Raw genomic sequence first — 23,628 nt, 5'->3', positions numbered from 1 at the left:
CACTGGTAATAAATTATCATATTTATTACCTTTTGATGTCATCAAAAACGATTTTTTTTGTTCGTTTAGTTCCAGTTTTTATGAAACGTTTTGAATATTTTAAGTATATCGCACATGTATATATACAGGGTGTTAGAAAAGTCTAGAAACGGTCAAATATCTCGAAAACGAAACGTTTTTGAGAAAAATGTTTCGAACCAAAGTTGTAGGATTTCAAAACATCTATTTACTGGTGCTATGAGTTTAACCTTGGGTGGCGTCGCGTCGCCAAGGTCAGAGCAAGGTAACCTAGAATTTTTTAAATGGAACCCCCTATTTTTTATTACTTATTCTTGTAGCTTATCTCGAGAGCTTTCCAAAACACTATAATAAAGTATTTCTTGAGTACTTTTCGAGTTATGAGGCTTGAAATAATTTCTTAATTTTACATAAACCATAAAATATCTTGTAAAATATTCATTTTTCGATTATCTTATCTTAATACTTTTATGTACAAAATAATGAGAGGAATCAATTGATGTAAAGAAAACACATAGTTGTTTTTAAGAAAAAATATGGAATTGTTAATTGCAAATTATATATTTTTTCTTCAAAACAACTATGTGTTTTCTTTACACCAGTTGATTCCTCTCATTATTTTGTACGTAAAAGTATTAAGGTAAGATAATCGAAAAATGAATATTTTACAAGATATTTTACGGTTTATGTAAAATTAAGAAATTATTTCAAGCCTCATAACTCAAAAAGTACTTAACGAAAAGGTACTTAATTATAGTGTTTTGGAAAGCTCTCGAGATAAGCTATAAGAATATGCAATGACAAATAGAAGGTTCCATTTAAGAAATTGAAGTTGACCTTCATGTGACCTTCAAATAACTCTTCAACGTCAAACCAATGATACCATCTTATGGCCCCCTCGAAACCATAAAACTTTTGTCTGAAACATTTTTCTCTAAAATGCTTTGTTTCCGAAATAATTGCGTGCGTTAATTAAAATGGCTCACCCTGTATATTACTTTTTGATGTCATAAAAAACAATTTTTTTTGTTCGTTTAGTTCCAGTTTTTATGAAACGTTTTGAATATTTTAAGTGTATCGCACATATATATTGCGTGTTTCTCTCTTCTGTAATCGCGAGTCGTAGCAAGTGTAACAACAAATACCCATACTTTTCGATAAGGTAAGTACACTGCAAATCTTAATATGTTATATTTACACGTATAAATGTGTAAATTAGCTGAAGCCCTTTTTATACGTTTCCTGCTGCATAACTTATGCACTTGATATATTTTAATTTAATACATTAAAACGTGTTAATTAATCATATTTAAATGCATTAATTTAATATATTTAAAATGTATAGGTTTCAAATTAATGGTACATTACAATAAAGTGCTTGTTTGAAATTTATAAAAATATATTTATATTTTTTACAAAGAAATACACATTATATATTTTTTCTTATTCTAAATAACCTTATCAGTTTATATCTAACTTTGGAATTAAAATTAAATGATTATTATTAGAGAAAAATAGAAAAATTAAAGTTGGAAAAATAAAATAAAATATTAAAAAAAAATAAAATGTTCATAAGATAAATTTTTTTAATAAAAGACTATAAAGTTAAAAATTTTATTTATATTTAGGTGCGTATTGAACATGCATCTTAAATAGATAATGAACGAATTATTTTCGTTTATTGGCCGAACATTTACTTGTCCGACTTATAAAATCGATTTAATATCTGAAGTTCCTCTATTGAAACTGTATCAGAAATTAAATCGAAGTGATATTTTTAATTTTATCTGTCGTCTTTTGCAAGCTTTATATAATTCTCATGACTAAAACTTAAGTACGAGAAAAATAGCGCACCGTAGCGGTAAACAAACGAACTAGCGATTACTGATTTTGCGGTGAAATTTTACTTCCACTGACTATAATTAATGAGATATAAGATAAAATAACAAAAAATAAGCGTTTCTATTAGAGTTCAATGAAATACTGATTCTTAGTGATCTTATTCATATATTTGTAAATAGAAATTAATATAGTTTTCATAATATATATATATATATATATATATATATATATGTATATGTATGTATGTATGTATATGTATATGTATATGTATGTACATATGTATATATAGTTTTAAATTAATTTGAAATTAATAAAAATTAATTTTTATTTTGTCTATAGAAACGTGAAAAATACATTTCCTTAACTATGGTTTTAAAAGCATTTCTATAGGAACGTTTCTTATTAATGCTTTACGGTTAAAAAATGTTGGATACGTTTAAGAAACGTATATAAAACGACCGTGTGCTACCTGGGTTTATTGTTATCATACATGACAAGAATATAATATTTAATAAATTATTTGTAAATTTATTATAAGTAAACATTACTTTAAAAAATCAAAGCAATATAATTTATAATATTAATATTATTAGAAATTTATATAATAATATTATATAATAATATTATTAGAAATATTAATATATACATTAAAAATTTTACATATATGTAGTTTCAATTTGTATAATTTTGATATCTGTGTAAGTCATTAAATGTGTTAAGCTGCTGAGACGTGTAAATCAAGAACAAATGCCTCTTTATAACACGTCCCAAACATTGAATAAAGAAGTGTGTTATTTTTTTATACGTTTCCATACTCTCTAAAAGTGAATCAGTGTATTATCACTGAAAAACAGTAAATAGTCACTAATTACAGCAGTTATAAGTACAGCACTGTAAATCAGTGATATTTTATTGAAAGAATTAGTTAATAATTTTGACTGTTTCAATCAGTAATATTTCTTTCGTTATTGTCAGTAATATTAAACTACAATTCATCTCTCTATCTATTTCATATAAAATTAAAAATTTTATTTATATATATTTACTAAATATTTATTATATCAAAAATTTTATTTTATTTATATTACATGCATATTGAACTTGCTATCTTAAATAGATAACGAACGAATAATTTTCATTAAGTCGCCAGACATTTATTTGTCCGACTCATAAGATCGATTTAACATCTGAAATTAAATTGAAGTAATATTTTTAATTTTATCTGTCGCTCTTTGCAAACTTTATATAATTCTTATAACTAAAACTAAATACGAGAGAGATAGCGATCGTAGCGGTAAACGAACGAACTAGCGATTACTGGTTTTACAGTGAAATTTACTGGTTTTACAGTGAATTTTATTTTAACTGATCATAATCAGTGAGATATAAGATAAAATAACAAAAAAATAAGCGTTTCCACTGAAAATCAGTAAAATACTCACTGATTCTCAGTGAAATCTTATTTTACTGTTTAAATTAGTGATATTTTCACTGATTCACTTTTAGAGAGTACATATTCTCATTATAACACGTAAGATTCGTATAAAATTAATACATTACACATTTATATGTATTTAAATAACATGGATAAACGTGTTTTCTGGAAATTACACAAATGAAATAAGTTACATTAACACATTGAAATTTGCAGTGCATTGCGAAGAATTTTGAGATTTGTTTAAAGCCGCAAAAGTAGCTTTCCTGACAGACAACGGACGGTCAAATATAAAAAAATTTTTTATTTTCTCAAAAATACATAGTGTTTTTGATGTCGCTGATTCTAATTCTGAACATAGATTTATGAAATTTCAAGCCTAAGAGCAGTAATGATAACATGAATAAATATAAACGTATAGACTTAGAGCTGCAGAGAACTTTCTTTTAACATTATCGAGAACTAATTATGTGGCTGTAGAAAGCTCCTTTTTTACTTTAGAGTCTTTTTCGTTGGTTTTCTAATTTTTTACTTCTATGGTATTAATTTAATATTTATGAAATACCACTAATTTATCAACTCAAGAGTCACAAAAGTGGCTTTCCCGGAAGTCTAATGTCGCGCCTTTGTAGCTGCATAAGTGCATCTATTTGTATTTGTAGCACTAATAATAAATTATCGTCTATTACCCTTTGATGTCATCAAAAAGAATTTTACTTGTTCGTTTAGTTCGTTTTTGTGAAACGTTTTGAATAATTTAAGTGTATCACATATATATTGCGTGTCTCTCTTTTCTGTAATCGCGAGTCGTAGCAAGTGTGATGGTAACAACACAAATACCCATACTTTTCGATAAGTAGTATCTCTATTTAGTGTATCTCTATTTACTTTCTAATCTGAAAAAAGCATCTCCATTATTTCATAAATTGTATTTATGTATTTTTCTTTGTTATAGTCTGAAGGACTATAACTCTAGTTTAATATTAATATAGATTTTATTTAAACAAAAAAATGCAATGGAATGTTTGCGAACCGCGTAAAATCGTCACCTCAGCGAACTACGTGTGAGTTCGCCAGAAACACGAAAATGCAAAGGGTTTCGATTTTGAAACGCTTTCGCTTGCACCAAGATTTGACCGTCACGAAAAGTTCACCATGATCTTATATGATAACGTCACTAGGCGATCCCCTCCCAAATTTTAGCAAAAACGAGGAGTTAAAAACCGCCCATCGCGAGAGCGCAGCGGACAGTCGTTAACAAATATTGAACAATTGTAAGTGCGGGCTAGTCGCTAATTAATTTCACTAATTAATTTAACTTATTACTTAAAAGAATAAAGGAAGAGGTTATAGAAATAATCCGAGTCTTATATCAAATCAAGAAAATATATTTGTAGCACTGATAATAAATTATCATCTATTACCCTCTAATCAAAAAGAATTTTCCTTCCTCGTCTAGTTCCAGTTTTAGTGAACATTTTAATGAACATTTTGAATATTTCAGTATATTGCACGTATATATTGCGTCCGACTTCTATAACCGTGAGTCGCGACAATTCAAGTGTAGCAGCAAATACCTATACTCTTCGATAAAGTAAGTAGTATTTCTATTTGTTCCTTAAAGTTTTTTATATTAATTATTGTTGTTTTATTAGCGGAGTTTCTTTTTTATTAAGTATTTTAGATTAATAAAATTTTTAAATAAAGCAGATTGAAGATTTTTGTTACATATAAAATTATTATCTTTTAAAATTTTATAAAAACATTGATTATTTTAAATAACTACGAAACTTATTTAATTTTTATTTTTCCTTAAACATAGAAATTCTCGAAATAATAGCTTCCATGTTATTTGATACTTGACACTTCGAAAATAATTAATGAATTTACTTCTTAATCTGAAAGAAGCATTTCCATTATTTCATAAATTGTATTTATGTATTTATCTATATGTTTAGAAGGGGAAGACATAAAATAAAAAAAAATCTGGGAAATACATTAATACAAATTTGTATTATCAATTTAATGATAATGATATTTATTTCATTAATACTATTGGGTCTTACTGCTCTATATATATATATATATATATATTATTATATTTTAAATGATCATCGCCGACATATAATTAAAAAGATAAATATATTAAACGGCCCAAAGAGTTTTCCATTTATTGGAAGTGGTTATTATTTCTTTCGTCAGAATTATGGAGGTAATAATAAAGAGATATTTAAAAAATTAATTATTACCAACATTGCATTAATTTAAAATAATAAAGATATTAATAAATTCATAATATAAATAATATTAATATTAATAATTAAAATAAATTTTAATAAGTTAATAATCTTATATGATAAATCATAAAACATTTTTTAGAACTTTTGGATATTATTATTAAACTGACACAAGATTATTCATCTCCATTCAAGTTTTGGATAGGCAACAAATTAGTAATTGGTATATATGAACCAGATCAAATGCAGGTAAAAAGATAGCGTTTATATGTTTCATTATTATTTGTTTGTATATTCATGAATTATTTAAATCTATATATAGAGAATTTGTTGTCTATTTCAAATAAATAATACTTTTATATATCTTTATAATAACTCATCACTGATCTAATCAAAATAATTTTCTACAGTTAACTTTATCTAAATATAATATATTGTTAAATATCTAAATGACAGATATACAGATATACAGATAAACAGATATACATTTGAAATATTTAAAAGTACTTCACATAATACAACTTTTATAGGTAATCTTGCATAACAGTGTGGATAAAAGTATGCTATATAAACTTTTTGAACCTATAATAGGCAAAGGATTAGTCACAGCTCCTGGTAAGATATTTTTAGTAACATAAAATTTAAAATTATTCCTATAACTATAGTTTACACATAATAAAATTATGTAGTTTCATAACTACAATTTACATAATAACATTATATAATTTTAAAAAATCCTTTATAACATACTTATAATATAATTATTACTTGCATTCTTATATAATATATACTTATATTTTTACTTTTGTTACTTTGACTGCAATGTGACAAATTTAAAATTATTATTAATTAAATTTGTTTTCAAAGTTTTTTAATATCAATGCTTTTTAATATTATTTTTATGTATTACATGTACATATATATATATATATATATATATATATATATATATATATATATATATACAGGGTGACCCATTTTAACTTAGGCAGCCAAATAACTCGAAAAATAAGCAACATAGAGAAAAATGTTTTAGACAAAAGTTGTATGGTTTCGAGGGGGCCATAAGATGGTATCATTGGTTTGACATTGAAGAGTCATTTGAAGGTCACGTGAAGGTCACTTCAATTTTTTTAAATGGAACATCCTATATATTTTTGTACATTCTTGTAGCTCATCTCGAGAGCTTTCCAAAACACTATAATTAAGTACATTTTCGTTAAGTACTTTTTGAGTTATGAGGCTTGAAATAATTTCTTAATTTTACATAAACCGTAAAATATCTTGTAAAATATTCATTTTTCGATTACCTTACCTTAATAGTTTTATGTACAAAATAATGAGAGGAATCAATTGGTGTAAAGAAAACACATAGTTGTTTCGAAGAAAAAATATGTAATTTGCAATTAACAATTCCATATTTTTTCTTAAAAACAACTATGTGTTTTCTTTACACCAATTGATTCCTCTCATTATTTTGTACATAAAAGTATTAAGGTAAGATAATCGAAAAATGAATATTTTACAAGATATTTTACGGTTTATGTAAAATTAAGAAATTATTTCAAGCATCATAACTCAAAAAGTACTTAACGGAAAGGTACTTAATTATAGTGTTTTGGAAAGCTCTCGAAATAAGCTACAAGAATGTACAAAAATATATAGGGTATTCTATTTAAAAAAATTGAAGTGACCTTCACGTGACCTTCAAATGACTCTTCAAGGTCAAACCAATGATACCATCTTATGGCCCCCTCGAAACCATACAACTTTTGTCTAAAACATTTTTCTCTATCTTGCTTATTTTTCGAGTTATTTGGCTGCCTAAGTTAAAATGGGTCACCCTGTATATATATATATACAGGGTGTCACAGGTATTATCCGTCAAATAAAAACCATAAATAGAGTTCGCTAAACTAAACTAAAAAGTCCTATACCATTTTGCAAACAACCACGTAAAATTTCGAGATATTAATTAAGGAAGATCGGCTAATAAGCGTACAATTGGCGTGATTAGACAGTCGGCCATTCCAGCGAGGACAACGCGGAGTGATCGGATTGTATTTTTGCAATATTCTCACGCGGTTTTGTAAGAAATTTTAATCACTTTCTAGTCAAATAATTATTTTTCAAATAAAAACCATTTTTAACATTTAAAAATCAATATGATCCTTATTTGAAAAATAATTATTTGACTAGAAAGTGATTAAAATTTCTGACAAAACCGCGTGGAAATGTCATAAAAATACGATCCAATCACTTCGCACCGTCCTCGCTAAAATGGCCGACTGCCTAATCACACCGATCGCGCGCTTATTAACCAATCTTTTTTAATTAATATCTCGAAATTTTACGTGGTTGTTTGCAAAATGGTATAGAACTTTTTAGTTCAGTTTAGCGAGCTCTACTTATGGTTTTTTTTTGACGAATGATACCTGTGACACCCTGTATATATATAAATACACACACACACACACACACACACACACACACACATGTATATATATATATATATATATATATATATATATATATATACATACATGCTTTCTTCATTTATCTTCTTTAATATATCTTTCCTATAATATTTTTTTCAGTACCTATATGGAGAAAACATCGAAAAGTTATTGCATTAAATTTTAATACTCCAATATTACGAAACTTTTCGGATACATTTGTCGATCAATCTCTAAATTTAACAAAGGAACTTAAAAAGATCGGATTAAATGGAAAAGAAATAGATCTTTCCCATTATATCTTCAAATATACGCTTAACGTTATATGTGGTAAGGCCAAGTATTTTTATTTAATATAAAACATCTGTATACTATATTTGTTATCATAAAAGTAAAAAGAAATCAAAAATTTTGCAAGAAATCAAGAGAAAGACACGTTATTACGTAGACGACAAATTATACATTAAGTATAATATAGTATAATTTGTATTATTTTATTATTTGCGTGCGTGCGTACGTGCGTGCGTGCGTGCGTGCGTGCGTGCGTGCGTGCGTGCGTGCGTGCGTGCGTGCGTGCGTGCGTGCGTGCGTGCGTGCGTGCGTGCGTGCGTGCGTGCGTGCGTGCGTGCGTGCGTGCGTGCGTGCGTGCGTGCGTGCGTGTGTGTGTGTGTGTGTGTGTGTGTGTGTGTGTGTATCGTGTGTACATAGAAAGAAGAACAAAAATTTAAACAATATAAATTATTCCACAGAAATAAAATGTTAATCATATCAATGTACAATGTACATATATGTGTATATATATATATATATATATATATATATATTCTAAGGTAATTATGCATAAAAAGGGCCCACCTTCGCACAAATGTGTTATTGACGTATGTTGTGAAGATGTTATCCCTGATTAACATTCTAAAGGTTTTAGCCGGCGGTCGTTCTTTATTCAAAAGTTATTAACAAATAAATGTGAGAAATATTGACATAAAGATTCTACTTTATTTGTTCACCGATTTGCTTTATTTTTAAATATGTTATAGGGGAGATTTTCCCGAGTAATTTCATATATATATATGGTATATAAGGGTCGGATTCAAATAGTTTTGGAGATATAGGCTGAAAAAGAATAAAAATAATAAATACAAAAATAAGATAAACCTTCCGAAAACCTTCGGAAAACCTACCTATATGAAATAATGGGTAAGAATACCCAATTTCTACGTATTTTTACCACCTGAACACGAATATGAAACTTAAAAATAGTGGTCGAACTCGCAAGTCGAAGAAAAAAGGTAAATTAAAGGTAAATAAAAAAAAGGTAAACAATTTAAATTTATATAGAATTTAATACAATTTAATACAATTAAAAAATATCACAAATGTATGTGTACACACACACACACGCGCGCGCGAGGGGGGGGTGCAAGGGGGGCCTTCGGCCTCCCTCCCGCAACCGCCCCGCCGGTAGGGACGCATTGCGAAGAGTTCAATCACAATGGATATATGTTGTAAGTTGTAAAGCGAGGTCCACCTTGCCTACCGGCGGGGTGGTTGCGGGAGGGGGGGCCGAAGGCCCCCCTTGCACCCCCCGCGCGTGTGTGTGTGTGTGTGTACACATACATTTGTGATATTTTTTAATTGTATTAAATTGTATTAAATTCTATATAAATTTAAATTGTATTAAATGTATTTAAAATTATTATTTTTTCATATAACAGCTAAAATAGTAGGTTTATGAAAAAAATGCATATAACCTTTTTTGTAGAGTTTCTCAGCGGCTATATTTTTTGCTTAAAATTTTTTTCTCAAATCAATATTTTCGGAGATAAAAAGCATTAAAATTGTGAAATTCTTTTGTTAATAACTTTTTAATAAACAACGACCGCCAGCTAAAACCTTCAGAATATTAATTAGAGATATGACCTTGACAACATATGTCAATGACATGATTTGTGCGAAGGTGGGCCCTTTTTATGCATAATTACCATTTCTAATTTAAATTATCGCCAGTATTAATTTAATCCAGAGTACTCTATAGGGGTTATATTGTTCATATCACTTTTTATAGAAATTTTGTGCATATAATTGAAAAAGACAAACATATGCAATAGAACATATGTAATCGAAGCATATGTAATAGAAAAGTACAGAAATATAATTATGATGGTGTTCAAAACATTTTTTAAATGAAAATATTCATATTAGCATTTTTGTAATATTTCTGTTTATAGGACACATAGAACACAACTATAGATATTTTTCTTAATGAGACTAAAGCTATTGATTAAGTCTATTAACATTGACTCAATAGTTATTGAAATATGATAATCGATGATACTTCTAAATGAGCAACTCGCATATAAGTTGCTGCGAGTGACTTTATTAATGTGTTTCATGATTTTTCAGTTCTTATGTTTGTTACTTTTGAAAACATTTTAATGACAGTATGTGTAAAATATGCTGCAAAATATTGTTCAACATAGTAAATTAATATCGAGAATATTGAAACAATAAAAATAATGAAATGCATATAATTTTACTAAGTTGATTATTATTTTCAAAAATATTTGGATAACAAGACATTTATTTTTTATTTTAAAAAATTTCATATCATATTTGTTTAGGGAATGCATTGTATAAAATGTACAAATCAAAATTATTACTCAATTACTATAATATTTAATATCAATTAACTAAATAATAATATAATAGTTAGTATCAATTAACTAAATAATAATATAATAGTTAATACCAATTAATAGTTAATATCAATTTATAATAGTTAATATCAATTACTATAATAGTTAATATCTTGAGTAATGAATTTCTTTTCATGTGTCATAATAAAGCCACAATGACGAACGTCAAACCAGAACTTCTCTCAAACCAGATCAATCAATGTCTCGAAATAAGTGCGAGGTAAAATAATATTTTATATTATTGTTTCTCTTTTTTATGTTATTGTTTTTTAATATAATTTTTTTAACCTGGACTTTTTACAATATTACTTCTTACAATATTAAAGTATATGCACAAATCATAAAAATGAGTCTATCTGAAAATTTATAAAATTTATAAAATTCTTTAAAAATTGCACTTTCAAAAGAATTTTTTACAAATGTATTTGTGGAAATTACATTTTAATTTAATCTTTATTATAAATACTTTTGTCGACATATAACTAAATATAGATACTGTTATATATGTAACTAAAGAAAGAATATTTTTCTCGTGTTCTATTCGTCGAATTTAATAATCACAATTCGTTATATATATTTTTATATTTTATGAAAAGATTATAGAAGTCTATAGAATATTATTTTAATAGAAAAATGTGTGTGTTTTAGCATGAGGAAAATTATCTCATTAAGAATACGGAATGTGTTCTTGTATCATGATTTCATATATAATTTGACAGCTGCAGGACGAAAACAAAAAGAAAATATAAACTTTTTACACTCTTTTATGGATAAGGTAAATGTTATGAATATTAATAACAAATTAGTTTTAACTTATACTTTATACTTACTCATAATTTATTATTTCACAGTTAATACAACAGCACCTAATAAATGCACAGAATAGTAACATTAATAATGATAAGACTCGTAAGTTTTGTCTATGGACGTACTATATGGACGTAGTATATAGACTCCGCATGCCCTTTTTTGTCTATCTAATTGAGTGAAGCCAACATCTAGAAAGAGAGCGAGAATAGAGAGCTTTTTCGTCTCTCTCTTTCTTTTTGTTTTTTTTTTTGCAATTCGTCTGCGCAGAAAGAGACAAAGTCTGAACAGAAAGGTTAGATCATCTGTTTCTTTCTATATGTTGGCTTCACTTTTTTGGCCATATGCGGAGTCCTTGTATACTACGTCTATGGTTTTGTCTATATTTTATTTGTATGTTTTCATTGTTGTTACGATGCAAGATTGTAAATGATTTTTTTCAGCAAAATAATATTTTTCAAAAGCTTAAAACTTTATTAAAGTGCTTGCTTTCATTGTTAAAACACTATTATAATGTCTAATTTTAATCAATGCTAAAGATATTTTTCTTTTTCTACGTTTATTTTTAATATTAATTTTCAAAATATCTAATTTTTCTTTTATATATACATGGCGTCCCAGAACACTACATACAAGCGCTTGTGAGGAGGTACAGACCAGTAAATTGAACAGAAAAGTCTTGTACCATTTTACAATTTTCGCAATAATAACAGAAATATTAAATATTAAAATCGGACATACGAAAGAAGCGCTCAGCCGCTCGAGCGCTTGTTTGTAGTGTATATATATATATAATATACTATTATTATATATTCTTATGCTATGAGAAAATAATTAACATATATACACACATGCACAAAATTTTATACTTTTTCTTTCATTTTATTTAGATAAAACACTTCTCGATACATTAATAGAAATGTTTGATAACGAGAAATGCCCGCAAGAAGTAATACGGGAGAATTTAATTACTATAATACTAGCGGTATGTAAAATATCTCTATATAATTTTTACATAATTATGTTTGTATATAAACAAATATTTATTATATTATATATAAAAAGTTAAAAAAGAATTAGTCTAATAAGAGCTAAGCACAATAAATAAATGCATTTATATTGTGTAAATATTCTTTTTGATAATAACGTTTCGATGCATTTGTATCGTATCTCTCTTCAGCATATAAAAATAAATAATATACTGCTACAATGTAGCTAATATTATCTAATAAGCATAATAAAGAGATAAAAATCGATTACAAATAGTAATAATTAATAACACGGATTACTTTACATTTTTTAACATACCATTTCGTTACATTTTTTTCGGAACAATTTAGATTTGGTCCGTGATTGGAAAATATTTTTATTTTACACTGATATGAACAAGTTACATGCCATCATTAAACTACATAAGGACTCTTTTTCTCAGCAAAAAATAAATCAAATAAAAATATAGTATATAAAATTTCATGTAAAGATTGTGATGCATCATATGTTGGTCAGTTAAATAGATAAAATATTAAAATTACGCATTTATGAAGATTGTATTCATATTAATAACGACACTTTACAATATTCTGTGATAGTCAAAGAGCATTGAATTACTTCTTTTTTTTAATTACAGTTGAATAGGATAACGTTGAAGTTTTGGATATAATAATTATTTTAAGTAAAAATTATTATAAGATCTGTTGTTTATTAAGCATCAGAAAAATAGAATCAATCGACATATAATACCGAATGTCTTTACCATGTATGCTGGATTATTGGAAAATTAATGTTAAACGAAAATTTAAGTGTCCCTATGTGTTTATTTTTCTCCCATCGGAAGAATTGAATTATTATTAAAGTGAAATTTTGCATAATTTAATTGCATTTATTTACTACGCTTTCTTCTCATTAGTTTTATTCTCCTTTCCGATTTTTTTATATTCAATATATATAGGTATATATATATATATATATATATATATATATATATATGTTTTTAGTTGTTTATTATCAACGAATCATTTAAATTAACATATAAAAAATTGTTATTTATTAGGGGTCGGATACAACGGCAATAACATTAAATTTTGCTATCTTTATGCTGGCCTTGCATCCACATATACAAGTAAGTATTTATTAAATTTATTCGAAATAATACAATTAATTATACAATTAATACAATTAATTCGGTATAATAAACGAAGTAAATGCAAATAATACAATTTTCAACGACGAATATAAAAAAATTTTTCTAGTAATAATCAAAGAAAGTTCTTTCTCAATAAATTCTATTATTTACACAAATAATAATTCGCTCAGAATCTCTTTTGGCATATTATATAAATTATAAAATAATTTCTAATGATGTTAATAAGATTAAATTACTATATTAAATTACCATACTTTGTTCAAATTGTAACTTAAATTTGGTTAGTATAAACATTTTTTTCAAAGTATGTTTATAACAGTTCAGCAAACAAGAAATATGTATAATATATGTTATAATCTCATTACAAAATTTGCTTAAATAAAAATTTTGTGTGTAATGTTTCTATTAAATTAAGAATTTTAATGCAGCATAAAATGCTATTATCTGCATTTCAATACCAAACTGATAAAAATTCGTAAATATAATAAATAAGATTACATCTCTCTTATATATTGTACATGTTTATATTTATATAATTAAATATCTTATTTAATTTTATAATAGAATAAAGTATATGAAGAAATTAAAGAAATTTGTGGAACTGATCCTGTTAAATATGAAGATTCACATTACATGGAATACTTAGATTGTGTAATAAAAGAAACAATGAGACTATTTCCAGCTGTTCCATTAATTGGGCGGTCTTTAACTAAGGACGTAAAAATTGGTATGTTTTCAAATATTAAAATTCTATTACTTTATATGTGTGTTAGAATACATATAATCATTATATAGCTTAAGCACGAAAAACCATAATTTTTAAAGAATAATTACAAATATATTTTATTATTTAAAAATTATATTATATTATGTGCTCATTTTGTTTTTATATATAAACTACTTTTATATGTTGCCTTATATATACCATACATATATAAATATTATTTTTTATATCTTTTTTTAACGTTTAAGTATAAAGAGATATATGTTTTAGGAGACACTATTTTGCCAAAAGGCACGGAAGTTATATTGGGGATAATAGCTCTCCATCGAAATGAAAAGTTCTGGCAAAATGCACTAACATTTGATCCAGATAGATTTTTGCCAGACAAAATAGAAATATCACAGAAACATTACATGCCATTTAGTTATGGCGTAAGAAATTGTATAGGTGAGCAATAAATCACAAGATATTAAGATCAAATTTATTTATAATTAACTAACAAGTTTTTGCAGGTGGAGGTTTTGCTTTGTTATCGATGAAAATTCTACTAGCAACATTAATACGCAATTTCACATTTGAAGCGGATTCTAATATTAAAATCAATGAAATAAAATTGAACATGAATGTTGCTTTATCTAGCGTGAAACCTTTAAGCGTTAAATTAAAAACACGAGGTCCACACTAGTAAAATAGTATAAAAAGAAATATATTATGTAATAATTATGTAACAATATACATTTAATTAATGTATACATACATACACACACATATATATTATAATATAGTACATACAATAAAAAAGATATTCATTATATTAGATTGTAGTATTTGAATTTTCTGCGCATTATAAAAAGTTTTGTAATAGTATTCAATAGATTATAATTAAAATTTTGATTTTAGTAATTAATATTTTTTTGTCATATTTAAAAAAGATGTACACATATATATATATATATATATATATATATAAGAAAAAATGCAATTGTTAATCGCAAATTACATTTTTTTTTCGAAACAATTATGTGTTTTCTTTACACCAATTGATTCCTCTCATTATTTTGTACATAAAAGTATTAAGGTAAGATAATCGAAAAATGAATATTTTACTAGATATTTTATGGTTTATGTAAAATTAAGAAATTATTTCAAGCCTTATAACTCGAAAAGTACTTGATGAAAAAAATACTTTATTATAGTGTTTTGGAAAGCTCTCGACATAAGCTATAAGAATATGCAATAAAAAATAGGTGGTTCCATTTAAGAAATTAAAGGTGTCCTTGACCTCACCTTAACGATGCCATCCAAGGTCAAACCAATGACACCATCTTATGTTCCCCTCAAAACCATACAATTTTTGTCGAAAATGTTTTTCTCTAAAATGCTTAGTTTTAGAAAGAAAAGGGGTGTACGGGTGGTCTGTATATACAGGGTGACCCATTTTAACTTAGGCAGCCAAATAACTCGAAAAATAAGCAAGATAGAGAAAAATGTTTTAGACAAAAGTTGTATGGTTTCGAGGGGGCCATAAGATGGTATCATTGGTTTGACCTTGAAGAGTCATTTGAAGGTCACGTGAAGGTCACTTCAATTTTTTTAAATGGAACATCCTATATATTTTTGTACATTCTTGTAGCTCATCTCGAGAGCTTTCCAAAACACTATAATTAAGTACATTTTCGTTAAGTACTTTTTGAGTTATGAGGCTTGAAATAATTTCTTAATTTTACATAAACCGTAAAATATCTTGTAAAATATTCATTTTTCGATTACCGTACCTTAATAGTTTTATGTACAAAATAATGAGAGGAATCAATTGGTGTAAAGAAAACACATAGTTGTTTCGAAGAAAAAATATGTAATTTGCAATTAACAATTCCATATTTTTTCTTAAAAACAACTATGTGTTTTCTTTACACCAATTGATTCCTCTCATTATTTTGTACATAAAAATATTAAGGTAAGATAATCGAAAAATGAATATTTTACAAGATATTTTACGGTTTATGTAAAATTAAGAAATTATTTCAAGCATCATAACTCAAAAAGTACTTAACGGAAAGGTACTTAATTATAGTGTTTTGGAAAGCTCTCGAAATAAGCTACAAGAATGTACAAAAATATATAGGGTATTCCATTTAAAAAAATTGAAGTGACCTTCACGTGACCTTCAAATGACTCTTCAAGGTCAAACCAATGATACCATCTTATGGCCCCCTCGAAACCATACAACTTTTGTCTAAAACATTTTTCTCTATCTTGCTTATTTTTCGAGTTATTTGGCTGCCTAAGTTAAAATGGGTCACCCTGTATATACAGGGTGTCCTAGACCACCCGTACACCCCTTTTCTTTCTAAAACTAAGCATTTTAGAGAAAAACATTTTCGACAAAAATTGTATGATTTTGAGGGGAACATAAGATGGTGTCATTGGTTTGACCTTGGATGGCATATATATATATATATATATATATATATATATATATATATATATATATATATATACAGGGTGAGTTTTATTTTCTGTGTCAAACTTTTTATCATACGAGAGATTATCGACTGCAATTATAATAAATTAATCGGTACACAGATGTCAGTTATTTGAATCGACCGTATCGATCCATATATAATATGTACAAGTTAAAAGGTGAATCAAATTATGTGGTATGGATTTATTATTATTAGAGCTACGTATTATTATTATTATTATTATTATTATTATTATTATTATTATTATTATTATTATTATTATTAAATATATATATATATACATATTAATATATTTTTTATTATTATTATTAAAGCTACGTATACATATTCGATATATTAAAGCAGTAGAAATACATATTTAAAAATTCAGTTTTCAAATTTAACACTTTAACTTTTTATGTAAAACTTTATTTCAAAATCCGCATTTATTTTTATGATTCATAAATTGTTATTATTGATTTATACGTTAAAAGTATGCAGCAAAAAAATGTTCTTCCTTCTTAAAGTAAAATTACACAATTGTTCCATAAGAAATACATTCTTAGCGCCAAGTTCTTTTAATTAAAATTTTTTTTACTTTTTTGTTTTATATTAATTTTCAGTTTTCAATTTTTAAATAAATTTTTAATTTCTTAATATTATTATTTTTGAAAATTAAAACAACTATTTTGTATAACAATGTTTTCAATTAAAATATTTCTATTTAACTTGTACAAGTTTTCTTCCTTGTACTTCTATTTATCTTGTACAAATTTTTATTCTTAGTTGTCGCAATTTTTTTATATCACTACTTTTGTAGACAATATGACAGTTGGATACAATTAGTGCATGAACTTGGCGCCCTTTTTTTACCTTTTTTTAAAAAGGTAAGTTTTTGGGAATTATATCACTTCTTTTTTTAGTCTAATTTGTGTGCTAAGAGATATTATATTAAAAAAAAAAATATATATATATATATATATATACATACATATACAGGGTGAATTTTCAATGGTTGTGTCAATCTTTTTATCATACGGGAGATTACCGATCGCAATTTTAATAAATTAATTGATACATAGATGTCAGTTAATTGAATCGACCGTATCGAAGGCCGAAATATAATGTGTACAATTAAAGCAAGTTAAAAGCTGAAATTATGTAGTGTGGATTTATTATTATTATTAAAGCTACGTATACATATTTAATATATTAAAGCAGTAATAATACATATTTAAAAATTCATTTCAAATTTAACACTTTAACGTTTCATGTAAAACTTTATTTCAAATTCCGCATTTATTTTTATGATAAAAATTTTTATTATTGTTATACGTTAAAGGTATGTAGTATTTCTGCCTTCTTGAAATAAAATCACGCAATTGTTCCACAAGAAATACATTTTTATAAAACAATTGCGTAATTTTATTTTAAGGAAGAAAATTTTTTGCAGCATGTTTTTAGCATATAATACAATAAAAATTTATCATAAAAATAAATGCGGAATTTGAAATAAAGTTTTACATAAAACATTAAAGTGTTAAATTTGAATTGAATTTTTAAATATGTATTTCTTCCGCTTTAATATATCGAATATATATAATAATAAATCCCTTGTGTTTTGATCATAGTAAAATAATAATAATAATAATAATAATAATAATAATAATAATAATAATATAATAATAATAATAATAATAATAATAATAAATATAATAACATATATATTTAATAATAATTATAATAATAATAATAATAATAATAATAATAATAATAATAATAATAAATGCATAGCTTTAATAATAATAATAAATCCACATTACATAATTTCAGCTTTTAACTTGCTTCAATTGTACACATTATATTTCGGCCTTCGATTCGGTCCATTCAATTAACTGACATCTATGTATCAATCAATTTATTAAAATTGCTATCGGTAATCTCCCGTATGATAAAAAGATTGACACAACCATTAAAATTCACCCTGTATATATATATATATATATATATATATATATATATATATGTATATTTTTTTAAATATATAAGCAAATTATATAAAAATATATATAGAATAAGTATATATAATATATATTATATATATATATATATATATATATATATATATATAATTATATTATATATATTTATATTTAGCTTGTAAAATAGATATATTTATTTACTTTGCGCTCCAATTATCATACCTTACTGGCTCTTGCGAATTTTTAATTAATAATTTTATTATTTATTATTTAACTTGCCCTTTATTATTTATCACTACTCAAAATGCGGTTAATAATACATGTCACTAATGACACATATGACACATGTCATTAATATCGCAAATATCGCAAAGCGTCATTAGCGCAATCTTCCGTCGAGAGTAGGAAATGTACGTTTTCTCTTTCTATGTGTTGTGTACATGTGCGTTGATGACGATGATGATGATGATAAAGACATTTCTTAATTGAAAATTTTCATATTTCGATTTTGCGTTATGATATTTCCGTTTATAGATCATGCAGCACAAAAATAAAGATACTTTCTTTATACAATTCAAACCCGCTCTATCGATTAAGGCTAGTAAGAATTCGATCCGTTCAGCCGTTATTGAAATCTGAGTTACTCTCAACTGTCCGACTCGCGTATAGATACACGGAGTGCCGCGCTAATGCTTCGCATGAACTTGGCGCGAGACACTACCGTGTCTCTTGATAAATACAATATGTGGTAAGGCCAAGTATTTTTATTTATTATAAAACATGTGTGTATACTATATTTGTTATCATAAAAAGAAATCAAAAACTTTGTAAGAGATAAAGAAAGAGACACACAAATTACATATTAAATATAATATAGTATAATTTGTATTATTTTATTATTTGTGAATTAAATAATATATTAAATCCTGTTGATTTAATGATAAAATTTCATAGAGTATAAAATATAAAAAAAAATTGTGTAATAAAATTCGACAACAGCAGAATTAGATTTATTTTAGTGCGTGCGACATATGTAATCGAAACATATGTAATAGAAAAGAACGGAAAAGTAATTATCATCTGTCTAAAACATTTCTTAAATGAAAATATTCACAAATATTTGGAATTTTGCATCTATTTCCCTATCTTTAATTGTAATATTTCTGTTTATAGACACGTAGAACACAACTACAGATACTTTCCTTAATGAAACCCAAGCTATTGATTAAGTCTATTAAGATTGATATTGAATAGTTATTGAAATAGTTATTGAAATCTGATAATCGATGATACTTCTAAATGAGCAACTCGCATATACGTAGATACATAGATACGAGACTAATCTTGTCGTTGCTGCGAGTGACTTTATTATCGTGTCTTTTGATTTTTCAGTTCTTATGTTTGTTACTTTTGAAAACATTTTAATGACAATATGTGTAATATACGCTGCAAAATATTGTTCGACGTTCGACATTCGACATAAATTAATATCGAGAATATTGAAACAATAAAAATAATAAAATGCATATAATTTTACCAAGTTGATTATTATTTTCAAAAATATTTAGATAACAAAACATTTATTTTTTATTTTATAATTTCATATCATATTTATTTAGCAAATGCATTGAATAAAATGTACAAATCAATATTATTATTCAATTACTATAATAGTTAATATCTTGAGTAATGAATTTCTTTTCATGTATCATTATGAAGCCACAATGATGAACGTCAAACCTGAACTCTTATCAAATCAGATCAATCAATGTCTCGAAATAAGTGCGAGGTAAAATAATATTTTATATTATTGTTTCTCTCTTTTACATTATTGTTTTTTAAAGTAATTTTTTTTACTTGACTTCTTACAATATTAAAATATGCACAAATCGTAAAAATAAGTCTATCTGAAAATAATTTATAAAATTCTTTAAAAAATTGCACTTTCAAAAGAATTTTTACAAGGGTTTGTAGAAATTATATTTTAAATTAAATCTTTATTATAAATAATTTTGTTGACATATATAACCAGGAAAACAATATTTTTCTTTTGCTCTATTTGTGGAATTAAATTAATTAAATATATTTTTATAGTTTATAATATAGAATATTATTTTAATAGAAAGATGTGTGTGTTTTAGCATGAGGAAAATTTTCACATTAAGATTACGGAATGTGTTCTTGTATCCTGATTTCATATTTAATCTGACAGCTGCAGGACGAAAACAAAAAGAAAATATAAACATTTTATACTCTTTTATGGATAAGGTAAATATTATGAATATTAATAAGGAATTAATTTTAACTTATACTTTATACTTACTCATAAATTATTATTTCACAGTTAATACAACAGCATTTAATAAATGCAGAGAATAGCAACAATGAAAATGAAACAACTCGTAAGTTTTGTCTATATTTTATTTGTATATTTTCATTGTTATTATGATGCAAGATTTGTAAATAATATATTTTTCAGCAAAATAATATTTTTCAAAAGCTTAAAATGCTGTTAAAGTGCTTGCTTTCATTGTTAAAATACTATTATAATGTCTAATTTTAATCAATGCTAAAAATATTTTTCTTTTCTTCTATTATTTCTTTATTTTTAATATTAATTTTTAGAATATCTAATTTTTCTTATATATATGTTATTGTATATTATTATATATTTATGCTATTAGAAAACTTGAGAAAATAATTAACATGTATCCACACATGCACAAAATTTTACATTTTTTCTTTTATAATATAAATAAAACACTTCTCGATGTACTAATAAAAATGTCTAACGGGAAATTTCGGCAAGAAACAATACGGGAGAATTTACTTACGATGATATTAGCGGTATGTAAAATATCTCTATATAATTTTTACATAATGTTTGTATATAAACAAACATTTATTATATTATATATAAAAATTAGAAAAGAATTGTACGTGTGTGTGTGTGTGTGTGTGTGTGTGTGTGTGTGTGTGTGTGTGTGTACATATAAACATATTCATATATATAATATTTGTATATATATAAATGCACTTAAATTGTGCAAAAAGACCCCGCACATTTTATATTAAAAAAGTGGCTTCGGTCAAATTGGCTAAAATTGAAATATGTTGTAGTTTAGGTGATGCTGATCAAAAGTTTCCTGAGGTAAAAAGTCTAAAAATCAAAAGTATAAAAGATGATTTGAAATGGATAGTATTGAAGTTTAAAAAACGTCTGTTTTTGAATACATAAATTAAATTAATATACAGGGTGTTGAAAAAAAAAGGATAATTTAATATGTTTATGTTAGTATGTTTATGTTAATATTTTTTATGTTAGTTAATAATTTAATTTGTAATTTATTTGTAATTATTTGTAATGTGTTTTTTATGTAATTGCAAATTAATTGTAATTTACGTTGTATATATTATAATTATGTGTAATATATATTTTATATATGTATTATATTCTCTGTTTGGAAACTCTGTATTAAAAGGAAATTAAACTAAAATTAAAAAAAAATTTTCCTCTTCAATATATCTCCACCTTAACGAAGGCATTTGCCGGGTATGAAGGTTTCAGTACTCTCATGAACCTGAGAACTATGCCGGCGGTAACATATGCCAATATTCATATAGACTATTCTTACTCTCTAAAAGTGAATCAGTGTATTATCACTGTAATCAGTGCTGTACTTATAACTGCTTGTAATCAGTGAGTATTTACTGTTTTTCAGTGATAATATACTATATACTACTTTCACTAGCGTGAAGCAGTGTATTATCACTGAAAAACAGTAAATACTCACTGATTACAAGCAGTTATAAGTACAGTACTGATTACAGTGATAATACACTGATTCACTTTTAGAGAGTATATTTAAAATCATTTTAAGTATGATCTTAGATCGCGTCTTAAGATTCCATACAGTTATTAAAATAGTTATGTAACAATTTCCAACTTATTTAAAACACTGACTGAATGAATTAATTATTTTAGAAATAATTAATTAAATAATCTATAAATTAATATTTTTCTATAATTTAATATTCCGTGTGTATATTATATAATGCATAGAATATTTCGGCAACAAATTACCCATAACATGTTCAGCCTTGATGATAAACAGTAACGCGTTATTGTTTACATATATCATTGTCATGGGTGTGGGTGTGGGTGTGGGTGTGGTGTGTGTGTGTGTGTGTGTGTGTGTGTGTGTGTGTGTGTGTGTGTGTGTGTGTGTGTGTGTGTGTGTGTGTGTGTGTAGAAAGAAAGAGAGAAAGAACCACAAAATTTTATTTAAAAAGGTTGTACTAATATTACTGTGCATTATTTGAAACCCTATAACTTTTATAGGAAACATTTTTGTCTGCCGTTCTCGGTTTTCGAGATATTCGGCTGATACGGGTGGTCTGACACACCCTGTATATATATATATATATATATATATATATATATATATTTATTTATTTATTTATTTATTTATTTATTTATTTATTCATATAATAAAAACAATTTTGAAAAATAAAATAATGAAAATAATAGGCTCAACATAATAATAAATTACTAAGGGGTAAAAAGGCAAATAAAAATCAAAAGATACGCGGTTATTAGTGCGCAAATTTAGATATATAGTATAAAATATTTACTTAAATTTACTTAAAGCGTAATATATAACATTCTTTTAAATTTTATTACAATTTTTGCTGCCTTTTGTCGCTTAGTAATTTTGAAAGAAGCTCTTAAAATATATTAAATTCATGTTTCTTTTTTCTTCAATTCAAGCGGCTTAAATTGAAAATATTATTAAACATTTTTGTAACATTCTGTTATAGAA

The 23,628-nt window shown here is 25.6% G+C and overlaps 1 protein-coding gene across 3 annotated transcripts; it reads left to right on the top strand.

Moving 5' to 3' along the window:
• Positions 1-1,069: 1,069 nt before the first annotated feature.
• On the top strand, positions 1,070-15,175 carry LOC145970517 (cytochrome P450 4V2-like). 3 transcript variants are annotated; one of them, XM_083097360.1, is made up of 15 exons: positions 1,160-1,180; positions 4,251-4,569; positions 4,800-4,889; positions 5,254-5,507; positions 5,675-5,781; positions 6,063-6,147; positions 8,130-8,318; positions 10,835-10,904; positions 11,333-11,459; positions 11,536-11,593; positions 12,382-12,476; positions 13,542-13,610; positions 14,199-14,361; positions 14,629-14,805; positions 14,871-15,175. In XM_083097360.1, the coding sequence occupies exons 4-15, from the start codon at positions 5,321-5,323 to the stop codon at positions 15,041-15,043; spliced, it is 1,500 nt and encodes a 499-aa protein (XP_082953486.1). In that variant the 5' UTR covers positions 1,160-1,180; positions 4,251-4,569; positions 4,800-4,889; positions 5,254-5,320; the 3' UTR covers positions 15,044-15,175. The 3 variants fall into 3 exon arrangements, with proteins under 3 accessions (XP_082953485.1, XP_082953486.1, XP_082953487.1); XM_083097359.1 differs by lacking the exon at positions 4,251-4,569 and having other exon boundaries at positions 1,070-1,180; XM_083097361.1 differs by lacking the exons at positions 1,160-1,180; positions 4,251-4,569 and adding an exon at positions 4,134-4,154 and having other exon boundaries at positions 4,802-4,889.
• The last annotated feature ends 8,453 nt before the right edge of the window (positions 15,176-23,628 follow it).

The sequence above is a fragment of the Camponotus vicinus genome, unplaced genomic scaffold, assembly GCF_025532165.1.
Source record: "Camponotus vicinus isolate PSW18456_S1 unplaced genomic scaffold, iyCamVici1.0 SCAF_4, whole genome shotgun sequence".
Taxonomy (NCBI): Eukaryota; Metazoa; Arthropoda; class Insecta; order Hymenoptera; family Formicidae; genus Camponotus; species Camponotus vicinus.
This window is presented reverse-complemented; position numbering and strand designations above follow the sequence as displayed.

Excerpts from the sequence above, each read along its gene's own strand:
- LOC145970517 (XM_083097359.1), top strand. The coding sequence starts at position 5,321 with ATGATAATGATATTTATTTCATTAATACTATTGGGTCTTACTGCTCTA. Across the intron at positions 8,319-10,834 it reads TACGCTTAACGTTATATGTG|CCACAATGACGAACGTCAAA; the intron begins GTAAGGCCAAGT and ends GTCATAATAAAG. Across the intron at positions 14,362-14,628 it reads AACTAAGGACGTAAAAATTG|GAGACACTATTTTGCCAAAA; the intron begins GTATGTTTTCAA and ends TATATGTTTTAG.